At 37.2% G+C, this 17,479-nt stretch overlaps 1 protein-coding gene across 1 annotated transcript; it reads right to left on the bottom strand.

Annotated features, from left to right (window-relative positions):
• Positions 1-76: 76 nt before the first annotated feature.
• On the bottom strand, positions 77-15,341 carry ABHD10 (abhydrolase domain containing 10). The gene is made up of 5 exons (XM_003893910.5): positions 15,060-15,341; positions 12,322-12,505; positions 7,924-8,035; positions 6,934-7,071; positions 77-2,062 (listed from the first exon to the last, which is right to left on the bottom strand). Exons 1-5 carry the CDS (start codon positions 15,199-15,201, stop codon positions 1,718-1,720), a joined length of 921 nt encoding a protein of 306 aa, XP_003893959.1. The 5' UTR covers positions 15,202-15,341; the 3' UTR covers positions 77-1,717.
• Positions 15,342-17,479: the final 2,138 nt, after the last annotated feature.

Here is a 17,479-nt window from a genome sequence, read left to right as displayed (position 1 = left end):
GTTTTGTATCTGTGGAGAGGCCCTCAACTCATCCCCAAATGTGAAGATTTGCTAGGAAGACTCATGAGACTCCACATACAGTTCTGCTCATGGCCATGATTTATTACAGTTAAAGGATACAAAGCAAAATCAGCAAAGGAAAAAAGACACATGGGGTGAAGTCAGGGGAAACTAAGTGCAAGCTTCCAAGAATCCTCTGCCAGTGGAATCACAGATGAGCTTAATTCTCCCAGCAACCAGTTGTAACAGCACTTGTGCAACACCGTCAACCAGAAAAGCTTGTTAGAGACTGAGTGCCTGCGGTTTTTACTGGGAGCTGGTCACAAAGGGTAGTCTCTGCCTGGCACATACCAAAATTCCAGACTCCCAGAAGGAAAGCTATATTGTTTTCAGGAGAAACTATATTGTTTTACAGTTTAGATATAGTAAGCTACTTTGATCAGTTGTGGGAATGGTGGAAGCCCCCTGAACTCCAAGTTCCCAGATGCCAATCAAGGGCCAACCTTGTAAAGCAGGTCTTAAGCATAAGTAGTCAGGTCGGCTTCATTAACATTTTTTCTGCTCAGCAATTTTATCTCAACATTTTTTCTTCAATGCCCTTACTTAGTTTCTTGAACTGCACTTTGAACCAGGTTTACTATCTGCTGGTTTCCTCATTAATGAGTTGAGTAAGTCTTCGACACATGCTCATTTTATATACATGTATATATATGAGTCATGTTGTCAACTTAAAAGGTTTGACAGATAATAACCTAATCAAGCTAAATAAAATCCAGTCAAAATTAATAAATAAAAAACATTAACTCAATAATATCAAGGCTTAATCTCCATCTCACTTTAGTTACTTAGGAAAGAAAAAAAAAGCAACCTTTACACTAGCATTTCACACTCTTAGTGACTTCAGAAAGTCTTCTGATTTAGGTGGCAACCACGTGCCTAGTTGTACTTAGGGCAATATTAATAAAATAATGAATGTTTCTATAAGTAATAACATATAAAGATCAACTTCCTCTTTAATTTTACCAATCAGAATATTAAAATGCTACATCATTGTTTTAGATGAAATTCCCCATTTAAATATATTACACATAAGCCAAAATTTAGAAACAGCTCCTCGTATCACTGTACAATTTTGGGCCTTTAAAAAAAGTAAAAGCTTAATTTTAAGTTTGAATATAATGTGCAGTTTATGTAACATAAATAATATATAATTATACTTTATACATTATATAAAGTATTATCCTTATTGTGAACTTTATTATGCTTCTGAAATTTCTCCATCATTTCAAATTTACTTCAATAAAAATTTCCCTATATTTTGTGAATTGCATTTTCAAAGCAGAAGTAATGTTACAAATTTCTGTCTATAATAAACAAAATATTTACGCTTTATTAATAATCCTATTTAGAAAAGGATGCAATTAAGAGCTGGAATAGCTAACATATGCATAAGAAAGGTAAACTTTTCTTGAATTAAAAAAAGGAAATACTTTAATGAAAAAAAATCAAGGACAGAAGGAACGAGAAAATTTTCTAAACAGCAGTTGGTCCTTCTTCACAATATGCATTACTTGTGCAAATACATCATTAAATAATACTCATCTGATATTTACAAAATAGAGGTAAAAGAAAAACCTAAAGTATCAGGATCTTTCATTTCTTATCCTCTTCCAATCTTCTAGATACATTAGTTTACATACCAACTAAACACGTGATACTAGTTAACTACAGTTGAGAGCTTATCAATTAAGTCATCAATAGTGTAAACAAGAAGTTGAATGTCTGCTTTTTCCTTCATTTGGTGATCACTATGTTTTCGGAGGATGACATCCACATCTGTGCTGAGTACTCGATCAGCAACCTGCATTGATGTATGCCAAGGTACAATGTCATCCTTCATGCCATGGAGCAATCTTATAGGGCAGTTCACAGGAATTGGGCTATGTAACAAGCAGTGATGTTCAGCTTCTTTAATGAAACTGTACTGAACATTATAAACTCCTTCTTCAGAGTATTTTGATGGCATGCTCCACACACCTTTCATCTCTACTTCCTTTTTTAGCTATTGGAAACAGAAAGAAAAACAAAAGTATTTGTGATTTTAAGTAACATTAACATATGCAATAGTTTCAAGTAATCTAAAGAAAGCAGTTCTTGAATAAGAGGATAGAGGTAACAAAAGCATAACAATATTATCAATAATTACTATACGCCAGGTACTGTGATGGGTATTTTATACATATTATTCCATAAGATTCTGATAATAATTCTGTTATTATTCTATTTTTACAAAAGAGGGTAATATGGTTTAGATAAATGAAATATTGTGCCCAACAGTTCAGGGCTAGGCTACTAACTATGGCTAAGACTCAAACTTAAATTTAAATTTATCTAACTTTATCATACACTATCTTAAATCAGATGTTGCTTTACCCCAACTGAAAAGAAAAATGAAGGGTGAGAAAAGCACTACAATTTCTTGGAATCGGTCCAGGTATCATTCATGTTTAAATAAAATCAAATCTTAGAACAAATGTTGTTTAGATTTCAAAATTGTAAACCTAAAAGTGCTTAAAGGAGCTAAAATGGGTATGGCATAGGGGAAGAAGAGAAAGAATCAAACACAGAACTAAGAATAAAAAACTAAGAGTAATTACACTGAAACTATCATACACATACTCATGAAATTTTAGGCTGAATGTAAAGAAATACAGTTTTTCCTTCCAGAGTCCTACAAAAGAGAAAAAAATTTGATTTTTGTTCGGGATGACAAAGAAGTCTTCCACATACTTCCTGAAAGCCAAACAATAATATCTGTACATTTATTCCTTTAAAATGAAACATACACTTCCTTTGACTTTTTGAGAACTCCTATTTTTTACATAATTTATCTTAATTTTCCTTAAAAAATTAGAATTTTGTATAACGAGTAACATCCAATCATTATAGAAAACATAATAATAATAGAAAAGAAATAAATCACCCATAATCCTATCTTATGGATAGAAAAACCATTAATATGTGGCTTACTGTGGCACATATACACCATAGAATACTATGCAGCCATAAAAAAGGATGAGCTCATGTCCTTTGTAGGGACATGGATGCAGCTGGAAACCATCATTCTCTAGTTCTAGCAAACTATTGCAAGAACAGAAAACCAAACACCGCATGTTCTCACTCATAGGTGGGAATTGAACAATGAGATCACTTGGACACAGGAAGGGGAACATCACACACCAGGGCCTATTGTGGGGGGTGGGGGGGATAGCATTAGGAGATATGCCTAATGTAAATGATGAGTTAATGGGTGCAGCACACCAACACGGCACATGTATTACATATGTAACAAACCTGCATGCTATGCACATGTACCCTAGAACTTAAAGTATAACCAAAAAAAAAAAAAAAAAAAAAAACCTTGCAACTTATTTCCTTCCAGTATTTGTCTATATGTGTTTTGGTTTGTATGTAATATGTAAAATACATACATATTACACATTCATATAGTTTTCTATGCTGCTTTATCTAGTGCATATATTTCTGGGTTTAAAAAATTATATGAAAAGGTTTTAAATGCTGCACAGCAGCCCACCATAATTGACTTAATTAGCTTGACCATCTCATACTGTGGTACTGTCATGAATACTTTTGAGCATAAAAGTTTACTTATATATAACAAATTCTTGGAAAGATGATCAGAGCTTAAAACTAAAAAAAAAAAATCAAGCTATGAATAGTTTTAAGACTCTTACAATCATATAATATGAAGGGCATTTCTAGAAAAATGGAATGGACATCTTATCAAAAATTTTAAAAAACAAGGAAAGAAAAGCTACACATAATTGAAAAATTTAAAATTTCAACAAATATACTATGATTTTCCCATGTTTAAAATTGTTAATTTATTGCAAATGTAAAAAGGAAAACAAGAACTTAAGAAATATATATGACAAAACATAATCTATATGTACTTAGGCTTTTAATGTATTTTTAATTCCAAAAAGACTTAATAATTCAGTAAAAAAAAAAAAGGTACTTCTAAATACGTCTCCAAATGATTTAAAATTAATGAAATTCTACAAAACTATAAAATGTATAAATCTATATTAATATCATGGCATTCTCTGTATTAAAACAACATATGAACCAAATATTTAAAGTAAAGATGATGTTTAGCTATCCTCAACTACTCAGGATTGTTCCTGAATTTGTAAATACTTCAGCAGATAGAACTTAGTCCCACTGATTATTAGCTGAAGTGGAGGTTTTGCTAATTAAGGAGACACTGAATTAATAATAGTTTCATTTTATGCATCCCTGGCCCCCAACTAGCTCTGTTACCTGCCACTGAATTGAATGAAAATGGTCCATTTGAAGAACAAAGTTAACTTTATAAAATGTATGTCTCAAATCCTCAAGAACAAAAAGTTCAGAAACAGCAAAGACATTACCCAAAGAAAATGTAGAATATATTAAGTTCTACACCAACAAAACTTATCAAGGCAATGTGGTTCAGAAGCTTACATTCCAAACAGCTGTGCATCATGTCCGAGGCCCTCTAGTGTCCACAGAAGGCGATAATGATTAGAGTCAGTTAAGAGGATGGTCCAGTTCTTACACAAGCAATGAGAAAAGCTGGGCTTAATATTCCCAGGGTTATAAAAGATAGTAAAAATCTCCACATCTGCTCCATTGACATTGTTAGCGCTGTTTATGTGGAGAAGAGATAGTGGTCTTAGTGTTGGTGCTCTTTCCTTATATATACTTTTAAGTTAACCAAGGGCTCAACATGCTTCTGTTAACAACTGCTTATCAGATTAAGTATTGGCAAAAAATGCCTTGATTTGCAGATTATAAATCTTCTCAGTCACTTAGAAAGTATCTACCCTATCCTCACTCTGACTGATGTGAACACACACACACACACACACACACACACACACACACAGAGAGAGAGAGAGAGAGAGAGAGAGAGAGAGAAATGTACCAGGAGAGAGAGAGAGAGAGAAAGAGAAATGTACCAGGAGAGAGAGAGAGAGAGAGAGAGACAGAGAGACAGAGAGAGAGAGAGAGAGAGAAATGTACCAGACATAATGGCTTGTGTCTGTAATCTCAGGACTTTGGGGATCGAAGGCAGGAAAATCTCTTGAGCCAAGGAGTTCAAAACCAGCCTGGGCAACATGGCGAGACCCCCATTTCTACAAAAAATACAAAAATCAGCCAGGCATAGTGGTGTGCACCTGTGGTCCCACTACTCAGGAGGCTGAGGTGGGAGGATCTCTTGAATCTAGGAGGTCAAGGCTGCAGTAAGCAATGACTGCACCACCGCACTCCAGCCTGGGCAGCAGAGATACCCTAAAAACTCCCAAACATAAAAACAAAACCAAAACAAATGTACACAGGTTTTGTCATTTACCAATAATTACAAAATACAATAAATCCCCCCAACCCCCCAAAATCAACTCCTTTTCAATCTGCCATGTCCTTGAGATAATTTCCTACCCGAGAAGCACTTTATTATTGAGTTGAGAGGATGGAGCAAGGAGGAGTCCACATTTAGATCCACAAAATGGCAATGGTGGGAAAAACATGAAGACATTGAGCAACTATGTATAAGAAACCACCAAGAAAGTGAACAAAATTCAGAAACAGGAGATAATTTCAAGGAAGACCAGCTTTGTAATTTTAGCTCTGACAGGAAATAATATAAGAAACCTGAATACACACACAATGCTATTTCTTAAGGAGCTGAAAACAATGTGAACTAAGAATGAACTTAGCTAATAGATGGCAAAGGTATTAATGCAGAACTTGAGGCAAATCAATGACATTCTACTATTCAACACTACATACGTTTTTTCTTCTTTTTTTATTTCTGAATCTCCTTCTCCTCTTCCTCCATTCTCTAAAACATTGTTCTCAAACTTTACAAGAGGTTTGTTAAAACACAGACTGCTGGGCCGCACCCCCAGTTTTTGATTCAGGGTAAAACCCAAGAATTCGGGCTTCTAACAAGTTCTCAGGTGCTGCTGCTGCTGCTACTAGCCTAGGGACCGTATTTTTAAACTACTGCTCTGTTTTCTTTAATTTCTGTATCTCTGTCACTCTGACTGACAGTATCTGTTTGGAGAGTTCTGTTGAGAGGATCTGAGGCTGCCTTTAGGCTAAAACAAAGAGAGTCAGCTCTCCATATTCATGGTTTCTGCAACCATGGATTCAACTAACTTTGGATCAAAAATACCTGGAAAAAAAAGGTTACATCTGTATTGAACATGTACAGACTTTTTTTCTCGTCAGTATTCCCTAAACGATAACAGTATAACAACAATTTACATAGCACTTACATTGTACTAGGTATTTTAAGTAATCCAGAGATGACTTAGATTATACAACATTATGTGCAAATACTACACCATTTTTTTTTCTCAGAGACTTGACCTTCTATGGACTTTGGTATCCGTGGGAGGTCTTGGAAGCAATCCCCTTCAGATACCAAGGGATGACTGTAGTTTCAGTTGATTAGCGCACTCTAACATAGTCATAAGAATAGGCACTAGCCTAGGGACCACATGCCACAAAGTAAGAGGACCAAAAGGAGATCACGATGTATGATCCAAATAAGTAAATGTAATAATAAAGAAAATGTTGCTTTAAAAAAAGACACTTCAAAGTGTGATTTTGTTAACGTGTCTCAAATATTGGCAGAATGACTTGAAGAGACAGTGAAGAAAGGAAATTTTAAACAAGATGCCAAATAGTTAAAGGTAGAAAAAAGATTGTGTACAGAAAGGCAGCTAAGATAAAAGTTGGGCCAGCACAGCAAGTCAAAGGACTTATTGTTATCTGTCCCTCCTTCCCTCAAAGAAAGAGGGAGCAGAAGAAGTATAAGGGGTAAATATATTGAGGTGGTCAAAGTGACTTTTGACTTACCTCAACAGGAAGCTGATTAAACTTTGTCACTAAGGTATCTGCAGCTGTAGCTACACCAATAAGAGCCACGACCTTTTCTGGTCGTGCAATTGCAGCATGAAGCATAAGCCACCCCCCAAGGCTCGATCCAACAAGAATCTAAAAATAAAATAAAATATTAGGTCTTTAAGATAGAAAAGGTTATAAACATAAAACAAAATATGTACAATAAAGAATATACTGTTTTGTTTTGGTTTTTTTTGAGACGGAGTCTCGCTCTGTTGCCCAGGCTGGAGTGCAGTGGCGCGATCTTGGCTCATTGAAAGCTCCGCCTCCCGGGTTCACGCCATTCTCCTGCCTCAGCCTCCAGAGTAGCTGGGACTACAGGCGCTCGCTACCACGCCCGGCTAATTTTTTGTATTTTTAGTAGAGACGGGGTTTCACCATGTTAGCCAGGATGGTCTCGATCTCCTGACCTCGTGATCCGCCCGCTGCGGCCTCCCAGAGTGCTGGGATTACAGGCATGAGCCACCGAGCCCGGCCTAAAAAATATATTGTTAGAAAGTAAAAATCATGGAATCATTTAAAATCAAATATCAAAATTGATTAAACATTTAAATGAAATAAAAACATTTTCATATCTAAGGAAATAGCTTAGGCCAGGCGCAGTGGCTCACGCCTGTAATCCCAGCACTCTGGGAGGCCGAGGAGGGCGAATCATGAGGTCAGGAGATCAAGACCATCCTGGCTAACACGGTGAAACCCCATCTCTACTAAAAATACAAAAAATTAGCCAGGTGTGGTGGCGGGCGCCTGTAGTCCCAGCTACTTGGGAAGCTGAGAAAGGAGAATGCCCAGGAGGCAGAGCTTGCAGTGAGCCAAGATTGCGCCACTGTACTCCAGGCCAGGCGACAGTATGGGACTCTTGCTCAAAACAAAAAAAAAAAAGAAAAGAAACAGCTTAAATATGAGGTTATAGTAATTACCATCATACTTAACAAAAACAGTCACCTGTGGCCCATCAGCTAGGTCATCAATTATAGAAAGAACATCTTTTCTCCATTTCCCCAGTGTGCTTTCCTCCGAGTTACCATCTGAACTTCCAACTCCTGAGTAATCAAACCTGGAAAAAGGGGGAAAAAAATCTGTATCTAAATATCTATACATTTGCTTCTTTAATTTTTAAGAAAGATAGCACCTTCCTCATTACTATAATGCTTATAGCAAAACATCACAATCAATATGTACTTTAGCAAATTCTATTGGCTTACTCACTTTCAAATATCTCCTATGTCCAATCACTTTCTCACCTCCTCCACTGCTACCAGCCTGGTCCTAGTCACACTGTCTCTCAACTGAACTTAATGCAATAGTCTCGTAAAAAGTCTTCTGTTTGCATTTTCACACTCATAGTCTTTCCCTATAGAGTAGAGTGATCCTTGTAAAACAAAACCATGTCTTGCAAACCCTCCAAAGGCTTTCTATAATCTTTAAACCCAGAGTCCTTACGATACTTTGGTGCCTGATCACCTCTCTGATCTCATTTCTCATTGTTTTCTCTCTTTCCCTCCCTCCCAACTGTATCTTCACTTTCCTTCTTGAAGTTCCCGTCTCATCAGCTTTTTTCTCCACATGGCATACTCTCCTCCAGATGGCCATTTAGATTGATCCCTCACTTCATTGAGGCCTTTGGCTCAAATGTTACATCCTCAGAAAAGCCTCCCATGACCATTCAATTATTAAAACTGTGCTGCTTTCATCATTCTCTAATTCTTTACTCTGCTTCATTTTCTTCATAGGACTTATGACTACTTGAGATATATTTGATTATTTGTGGTCTGTCTCCCACACTGGAATGAAAGCTCCACATGGGCACAAGCTTTGTTTCAATGCGTTCCTAGTGCCTAGATCAGTTCCTTGCAAGTGGTAGGTGCTTAGTGTATATTTAGCTAATTAATGGAACAGAGGGAGACCAGAATAAAATTTATCTTCACCAACCCATCCCTTTCTCCTTCCGACTTCCTAGTTATCTAGGCTCAGTTATCTGTCTGATCTATGAATTTTACCTCTCTTTAAGGGTATCAAATCAACAAAAAATCACGGTGGTATAAAGTATCATACCACACCCACAGGTTACCTAAACCCTAGTCATACTGAACTACTCCTAATTCCCAGTTACACCCTTTTATACTTAGAGCCTTAGCATGCTGTTCTGCTGCCGAGAACAGCTTCCTCCCCAACCTAAATTCGTAGTCATCCTTGAAGTCATGTCACCTCCTCTGTGGAACTTCACTTGACATATATGCCCCATTTTAGTACCAGTCACTTTCTTTTGTATGTACTCAACACTTTTCATATTGTATTGTAATCAAGTTTGTTTTTAAACATGCATCTCCCTCTGACTAGAATGTCAGTTCCTTAAGAGCAGGCTGTTTTATTCAAGTTTGTTTTTCCAGGCTACAGAATACCGCCTGCCCTATACCATCACCATTCATTCTCATTTCTTATGTTCATCCCTTTCTTGGCACTTTAGTAAGTCCAGTATCTTGGTGCAGGTGTTTATTTGTCATCTTAGACCTAGACTATCACAGTAGCCTTCTATCTTGTGTCTCTGACTCTGTCTTTAAATAGAGTCACTATATACATGTCAGTTTTTTTCTTTAACGTTATATTGATATAGCATTACCTTCAGTGCTCCCTGTGATATACAACATAAACACTTAGTGCTTTGGCCTGTTTTTTTCGAACCATTATATTCTGGTCATTTCAGACTGATTTCACAATCAATTTTACAGTAATTTTTTTTTTTTACTACTAAATTTTACAGTAGTACTCACTTCATCAGGGAATACCACTGCTTTAGATAAACTGATGAACTTACTGTTCGTAAAATAAGTCTATGTTTTCTTATGTGTTTCACACCTCACACGTTGATTCCTTTATCTGGAATACCTTCTTCCATCATCTTCTTTACTGATATCTTTCCCCTTCTTTACTGATATTGTTTCCCAGGGCCTAGTTCAAATGAACCTTTTTGGTGGAATGGCTGGTACAGTAAGTAAGGGATTTACAAGAAATAGGAGGGAGAAGAAATTAAATTTTTCTTTAGATTTGAAGTGAAACGATTTTGGATCCTTGGGAAATAGAACAGGGCAACTGGTGCAGTCTAAATCAGTTACTGTTTCCCCCTCAATCCAGGGTATGTAAGAGACAGACGGGTGGAAAGGGTGGAGGGAAAAAGGGAGAAAGACACCAACTAATTCTCTCCTTTTCTCTCTTCTTAGTTGGCAATTGGATATGGCTGAATGCGGCATATTTTACAGTTAGCTGCCTTCTAAATATATGGTGAGGATGCAAAATACTTGTATAGCTCTTTCATGAAGGAAAATATAAATATTTGGTCATACTAATAGGGTACCAGTAAAAAAAACATAGTTAACTCGCTGAACCCCAATCCAGAGACAAAGATAATCCAAACATATTCAGAACTTTAAAACTTTTAAACAGTAGCACATCTCCACCTTAGCAGCCTCAACAGTCTGGGATGTAGTCCCTAATAAAAACTCTATTAAAAATAACTATGAGAGAATACCAGCCTTAAAACCATATGTTATATTCCTGAAATCTGAATCAGTCTTATTTTAGGCATGGTGATAGGATCTTAATAAAACATTTTCATATAGTCAGATGTTTTATTTCTTGTGTAATAAAACTATTTCATCACTGAAGATCTAAATTTTACAGCAAAAAATCCCAACAAAAGCAACCTGAAAAATTAGAGAATAGAAGACAAAATCTCTTATAATAAAGTGCAATCAATAGTTAACAATAATTAGACTGTGATGAACTTTGATAAGAGTAAATAAAATGGAACTTGTTCAAACTAAAAATTTGTAGTGAAGCACTATTCTTTATGACAGTATACTCATACAGGATCCAAAACGCAGAAAACCCACATTATGTCTTATAGGGAGACAGGAACTGGTTATAACTCTCATAGTCTCAAAGCTGAAATTCAAGAACTGGTAAAATGGTGATTTCTTGATTCAAATTTATTCAGTGGCAAAAAAGAAAAGTGACAACAATATTTTTGATATTATGATGCTCTGCTCAGGACAGTTCCCCTCCCTGGACAGCACTTCCCTCCTACGCAAATCCGAATTCATTCTTCAATGTTCCTTTATCTATTTCAATCCCACTGTCTTTAACTTTATGCAATTAAGGATACTGTTCTTTTGACACAATCACATTCTGATGAGTATTTCTGCCTAATTTCTCACACGTATTTTATCTTGTGTTTCCCCACCCTGAATGAAAGGTCCTCATAAGCAAGTACAATATTTTATAATTCTTTGTTATTATGCAGCACTCAGTATAGTGCTTGAGAATCTATTTCCAAAAAGTACTCCAATCTTCAGAATACGTCAGAACAGATTTTAAAAGAGTTCTGAGCATGAAAATACAATAATTCAGTTAGTTTGGTAAAAGAAATAAGATTAAATCCATATAATTGACATAAATGCTAATATATTGAACAGGTAGTCTGAAAGTTTTATATATAGCTGTATTTTCTAGAATTATTGAATGAATGTTAGTGAGTCACTCTTCTAAAAATTTAGATGGATAGATTTTTAGGCTGTTAGTGCTAGAAAATAACTCAGAAGTTATTTCTAGTCCAACCAACCTCCTTTTGATGACAAACTTAGGTCCAATGTTTATTAACTTACTTGTCATAGTTATTGCTAGAATTTATTCTAGAACCCTTGTTTCTTGAATTCCAGGCTAACCTTCTTTTTACAAAATCATACCATCTCTTCTGGACGGTAGATACTAAACATATGACTGCTATAGGTAGACCTTATAATAACATAAAGTTATTTACTAAAATAACTCTCAGTATGAAAAATTAGGAATTATAAAATCAAGCTTGAGTTAAATACCACTTATCCCTATTTATGCTTATACATATTTAGATTACAGGAAAAGGAAAACTCAGCAGAAATTTGCATTATATAATAATTTTAAATACACGTATTACTTTCAGATAAACAGAGATCAAATAAAGTCCTTAAGTCCCCAATGGAAAACGATAATATAAGAGACTGTATGAAAGCCAACTAGTATATCTGTTTGTTGTCACATACATTATTGCCTCTGAAGAGCTTAGTTACCACTACTTCCCTTAAGACATCCTTTCCTGCCAGGGTTGTCAGCATGGCACAAAGGCCTTTAAAAAAGGTCTTTTAAAGGTTGCTTTAAAAATTAATCTAAATCACAAGATGCAAGTTTACAGACCATTAAAATAATTTATAAAAATGCTGGCATTTACTTCAACTGATTAGAACAGGAGTAATTCTCCATTGTAATGCTAACAGTAGTAATATTTTCTCAGTAACGTGTTGTTCCTACCTTATGCAGGCGTGACCTAGAGATTTGCAAAACTCCTCAATCGCCAATGCTTTTGTACCATTCATATAAGAAAGATAGCCAGGGATGAAGATAATTCCTGGACTTTTGCCTTTTAGCTTCTTATAAGCCAGGTTTGGAAGGTCTGGTCGATTAAGGAATGAGAGTGACGTCTTTTGTCTACAAGCTAAACAAAGTACACAAAAAGTAAACTATGGTTTGTAAATTCAGTCTTTGGAAAACCATATATATTTTCGATCTTAACTTTCTTATCTCAATGAACTGATGTTAAATACTATTTCCATTTAATAGAAAAAACAAGAACAGACTCAAAGTACTAAGTTGGTAAGTCTGTACATGAGATCTCCAGTTTTAAAATCATGCCAACATCAGTAACTTCTTTGAGCGAAGTCCAATCTTCATTCTTCCAAAATACACAATGAGGTAGGAATTTCAAGGCAACAAAAGACAGAGACTAATCGAAAAACATTTTCCTGTTGCTGCTTTATTATCTGTCCTAAACAGTATCAATCAACATTCAGATTTACCTGCAACAGTTTCAGTCCTCTCTTGTGAGATTTTTGGTTTTGTTTTTAAATTTATTTTTTGCTTGATAAGTTTCACATCCCCTATTTCCTTTTTTCTTTTTCTTTTTTTTTTTTTTTTGAGACAGGGTCTCACCTTGTCACTCAGGCTGGATGCAGTGGTGCAATCGTAGCTTATGGCAGCCTGGACCTCCTCGACTCCCCAAGCTCAAACCATCGTCCCGCCTCAGCCTCCCCAGTAGCTTCACTACTCACATGTACCACCACATCTGGTTAATTTTTGTATTTTTTTGTGGAGACAGGGTCTCACTATGTTGCCCAGACTAGTCTCCAACTCCTGGGCTCAAGTGACTCGCCCACCTTGGCCTCCCAGTGCTGAAATTACAGGTGTGAGCCACCATGCCTGGCCTTGCATCCCCCACTTTCTTGGGGGTCAGGGAAGAAACAGGTTTGGTCTGCCCTTGGAAAACTGTTTCAAAGGAGGAGGTGCTGTGCCCTTTTTATTACTAACTCCCATCCACCTGCCCACCCATCTGCCCACCTCAACCAAGAAATCATCAGCCGTGGTGACAACTCATAATTTTATTATCAGCTGAAGTGGGTTCAATGAGCAGTTTCTTTAAAAATAACATATGATAATATTGTTTTTAGAAAGAGATTTCTTGTAGACCTATGCAATCACTTTGCATTTTATTTGTTGGTTTGGCTTTCTGTAAATGGTACACACAGATTTTAGTGTAATCTACAATTGGTGAACTTTGTAAGATTATTCTATTTCACCATTTTTCAAATTTTCCCCCACTATAAAATCCATACTTGCTCTTAAGTAACAAGTAGATATTTTTTCTAAAAGAGTCATTTATAATCCCACCTCTTCTTTCTAAATACACTAGGTTTGTGTACTTCCTTAGAGTCTTTGGCCTAACAAATTTTCTTTTTTCTTATTAAATGAAGCCGTCCTCCACTTTGAAAATTTCTCAGTCTTGAGAATCCATGTGTGCTGCTAAAGTTTTCCCCATTTTGTAATTAAGAAGTTGATTTTTTAAAGATGTAATTGAAGGCCTTAAAGCTATCCTTTTTTACATAAAATCTTGTTTCAAAGTATAGAGAAATATGCCAAATTTAAAACTTTTGGTAAGGGCCAGTTACGTTGATCCACTGATGTTCATTCCCCATCTACTCAGCTGAGCACTAAAAAAAATTCTTACTATCCTCTTCCAGAAATCACCTCTCAAAACATAATTTCCCCCTGAGATGATTACAATTTACTTAGTGTAAGTTCTAAGAAGACCGATTCATATAATTATATCCATAAATCATTTTTGAACATAAGGATTAGTTCAAAGCCTGGTGCATAAGTGCTCAATGAATGTCTGCTAAACATATGAAATAATATTATACTCTGGTTAATGAACTGACACACTACACTTTGCTAGGAGTATTTGCATGTGTAACATGCCTTTTGGTTGCGTACAATTAAATGCAAGTTAAACTGATTATAAACGTTTAATTATTGGATACAAAAATCTCCATACAAAAGATCTCTGCCATGACATTAATTACCACTCCAAGCACAATGGCGTCAACACCACACAAAGCCAAAAAAACAAAAGGATCTAATTCAAAGACTATATATACATATACGAGGTTCTCTGATTTTTGGCCCAAATTCTAGTTTCCTTTGTGCAATAATGATTATGGTTCTTTTCACTGAGTGGGTGCAGCAAGAAGACAAAACTAGAAATTAGGCTTATGAGGGCGTCTACACTTTTACAAAGAACATGCCTCACATTATTAGGTTCCCTCAAGTCAAAGGAGAGTCGGTCTAAGCATTTTAGGAGTCGCAATCTACAAACTCCTAGAAGTAACTAATAATAATGCATTAAACGCATATTTTAATTTTTTCTAGTGTTGGCGTTTAATGCAGGGGAGGCAGATAGGGAGCAGGAGCTCTTTAAACTGCACAGTGTAAAACGCCGGCGAGGGCCCGGGATGCCCAGAATGCCGCAGGGCCGCGGCAGAGTTCTCCTCACAGCCTTCACCATGAGTCTACTAAGCGCCTAGAACTGGGGTGTTGAGAAAGGGGAAACAGCATTTTTGAACCGGGCGCCAAAGACGCACTGCACAGGTACAGGAACTGACGGAACCTGAGGCGTTCGAAAGAACGCATCCTACTCCCGCCTTTCGGACACTGACCTGGGAGCCACCGTGGCGCCCGCTGAGGTATCAGTGCAAGCAGCGCGCCCAGGCCACGGTGGGGACCGACGGGGGCGGCTGCCCAGCCCCAGCTCCGATAAGGTACCCAGGCCGCCACCGCTGCCAAGCGCGCAACCGCCATCTTCCTAGTTGTCCCTGAACCCTGCAGTATCCCACAGACGCGCACGGTACGCAACGGAACCGAGGCTGCGCATGCGCTTCAGGCTGGAAGGCGGAACTTGCTGGTTTCAGCTTGCGAAGAGCGCGCATGCGCAGCGCGTCGTGGCTCTTTCCTTTGGACTGTTGGTTCTACTAGTAGCGGGGTTTGGCTTGGGGCCTTTGGCATGTTTTGAGTGGCGTCGGGAGGCTGCCCTATCAGCGGGCTGATAGATACTACAGGGCTGGAAGCTCAGAAAGCAACCCTATCCAACGGTCCTAGATGGGAAACCGTCTCCTGTCGAGGACACCAGGCTTGCTGCATCACCTGCAATCCCGCCGACCGCGTGACAGTTTTAACCTGTACTGGAAATGCTCCCAAGATCTGACATTCATCTCGCCTGTATAACCTGGAATGGTATCGGACATTCCCCGCTCTAGATCTAGATGCCCGATTAATAAAATATTGAATTATCTTGGCCCCTTCCTCGTGCTCTATGCAAAAATAAATTTCACTAAAAAAATGATTTCAACGGAAGAATACAACTGAGACGATTAGATAAATTTTAGGAGAATATTATATAATCCGGGGACAGAAGGGACTTTCTAAACCAAGATTTCAAAACCCCAGCATCATATATAAAATATATACTTGTATACGAGTTTAAACTTTTCGAATGGCAAAAGACACCTTAAGAGCTTAGAAAAATGGATTTTGTAGCATAGATACACTAATACTTCTATTCAGCCTGCTCCTTGAAATAAAAAAATGTAATTCCAATAAAATTGGCCAACAGCTATAAATAGGCACCCCATATAAGGAAACATGATGCTCAAACTCACTAAATGAAAAACTGGAATTTAAAAAATGCCTTTTCCCCCCATTCACTTGGCAAAAAAGAAATAATTGGCAAGAATGCTAGACACTGGCACTTATGTATGATTGCTAGGAAGGTGAATTGCTAAAATTTGTTGTCAAGTAATATGGCCACATCTACAATTTTAAAATATGCATCCATTCCAGTGCCTTTTAACGCAGTGGCACCAGTTTGTGATTATCCTATAGAAAACAACACTAGTTCTTAAGACTACATATTATCTACTACACCGTTTTTAGAGGCAAAGAGAAGAAAAAAATGGAAATGGCTAACAATAGAAAAATAGTTGAATAAATTGTAGTACAAGGGTTTCCAGACTCCAGCTTTGAATACCTTTCAAACTAATTCCTGGGGGCCTCAAGCATCAACCATGAAGTTTTATGTAGTAGTTTCCTATTTAAAAGTTATGGTGGCTTGTGTAATACTTTGAGTACATATAAGATAGTAAAGTAACATTTATTATCCTGGTTATAAATTTGGGGGGCAGTAATTGGTACCAGAATTAAAGGCAAAATTTGCATATAGTGAATTCAGCATGTCTTTGGAGTCGTGAGAACCTGGACTGTTGGCACAGTCTGGAACAGGTAGATAAAGAAAGACTGAATAGATCTCTTTCTTGAGAGGTGGGATGCCTATCTACTAAGGACATATAGTTAAGGATAGCAACTTGATTTCAGGACATACTGCAAAAGATGTTGAGCTGTGTTGCCCGTTCTCCATTACACCTGTTGTAGACTCTAAGGGACTAAATCACTAAGATGATGCCTGATGCATGCCATTTCATCATCCCTTATATCTCGTTTTGTTTTTTTGTTGGTGTATTTTTTTTTTTTTAAATAGAATCTCGCTTGTCACCCAGCCTGGAGTGCAATGGGGCGATCTTGGCTCACTGCAACCTTGGCCTCCTGGGTTCAAATGATCCTCCTGCCTCAGCCTCCCGAATAGCTGGGATTACAGGCACCCGCCACCATGCCTGGTTAATTTTTGTATTTTTCATAGAGACGAGGTTTCACCATGTTGGCCAGGCTGGTCTCAAACTCCTGACTGCATGTGATCCACTTTCCCTTGGCCTCCCAAAGTGCTGGAATTACAGGTGTGAGCCACCGCATCCGGCCCATCCCTTATATCTTAAACACTTCTCTCTGCATGTTTTGGATAATTGCAAATATTCTCAATCACTTCTCTCCTTTTTCTTCCCCTTTATTTTTGCAAGTCTTCTTGCATTTTACTTGCAGTAGGATGAAAAATCTGACTGGTCATAGTGGGAAATCACTGCACAGAAAAAGCGGAGAAACCCGTGGATTATTTTCTGTATTCACTCTTGCTGTCTAACAAATTAGAAACAATCATGGCTATTGGCAAGTACAGATGCTTTTACGGACAGTA

Source organism: Papio anubis, chromosome 2 (assembly GCF_008728515.1).
Source record: "Papio anubis isolate 15944 chromosome 2, Panubis1.0, whole genome shotgun sequence".
Taxonomy (NCBI): domain Eukaryota; kingdom Metazoa; phylum Chordata; class Mammalia; order Primates; family Cercopithecidae; genus Papio; species Papio anubis.
This window is presented reverse-complemented; position numbering and strand designations above follow the sequence as displayed.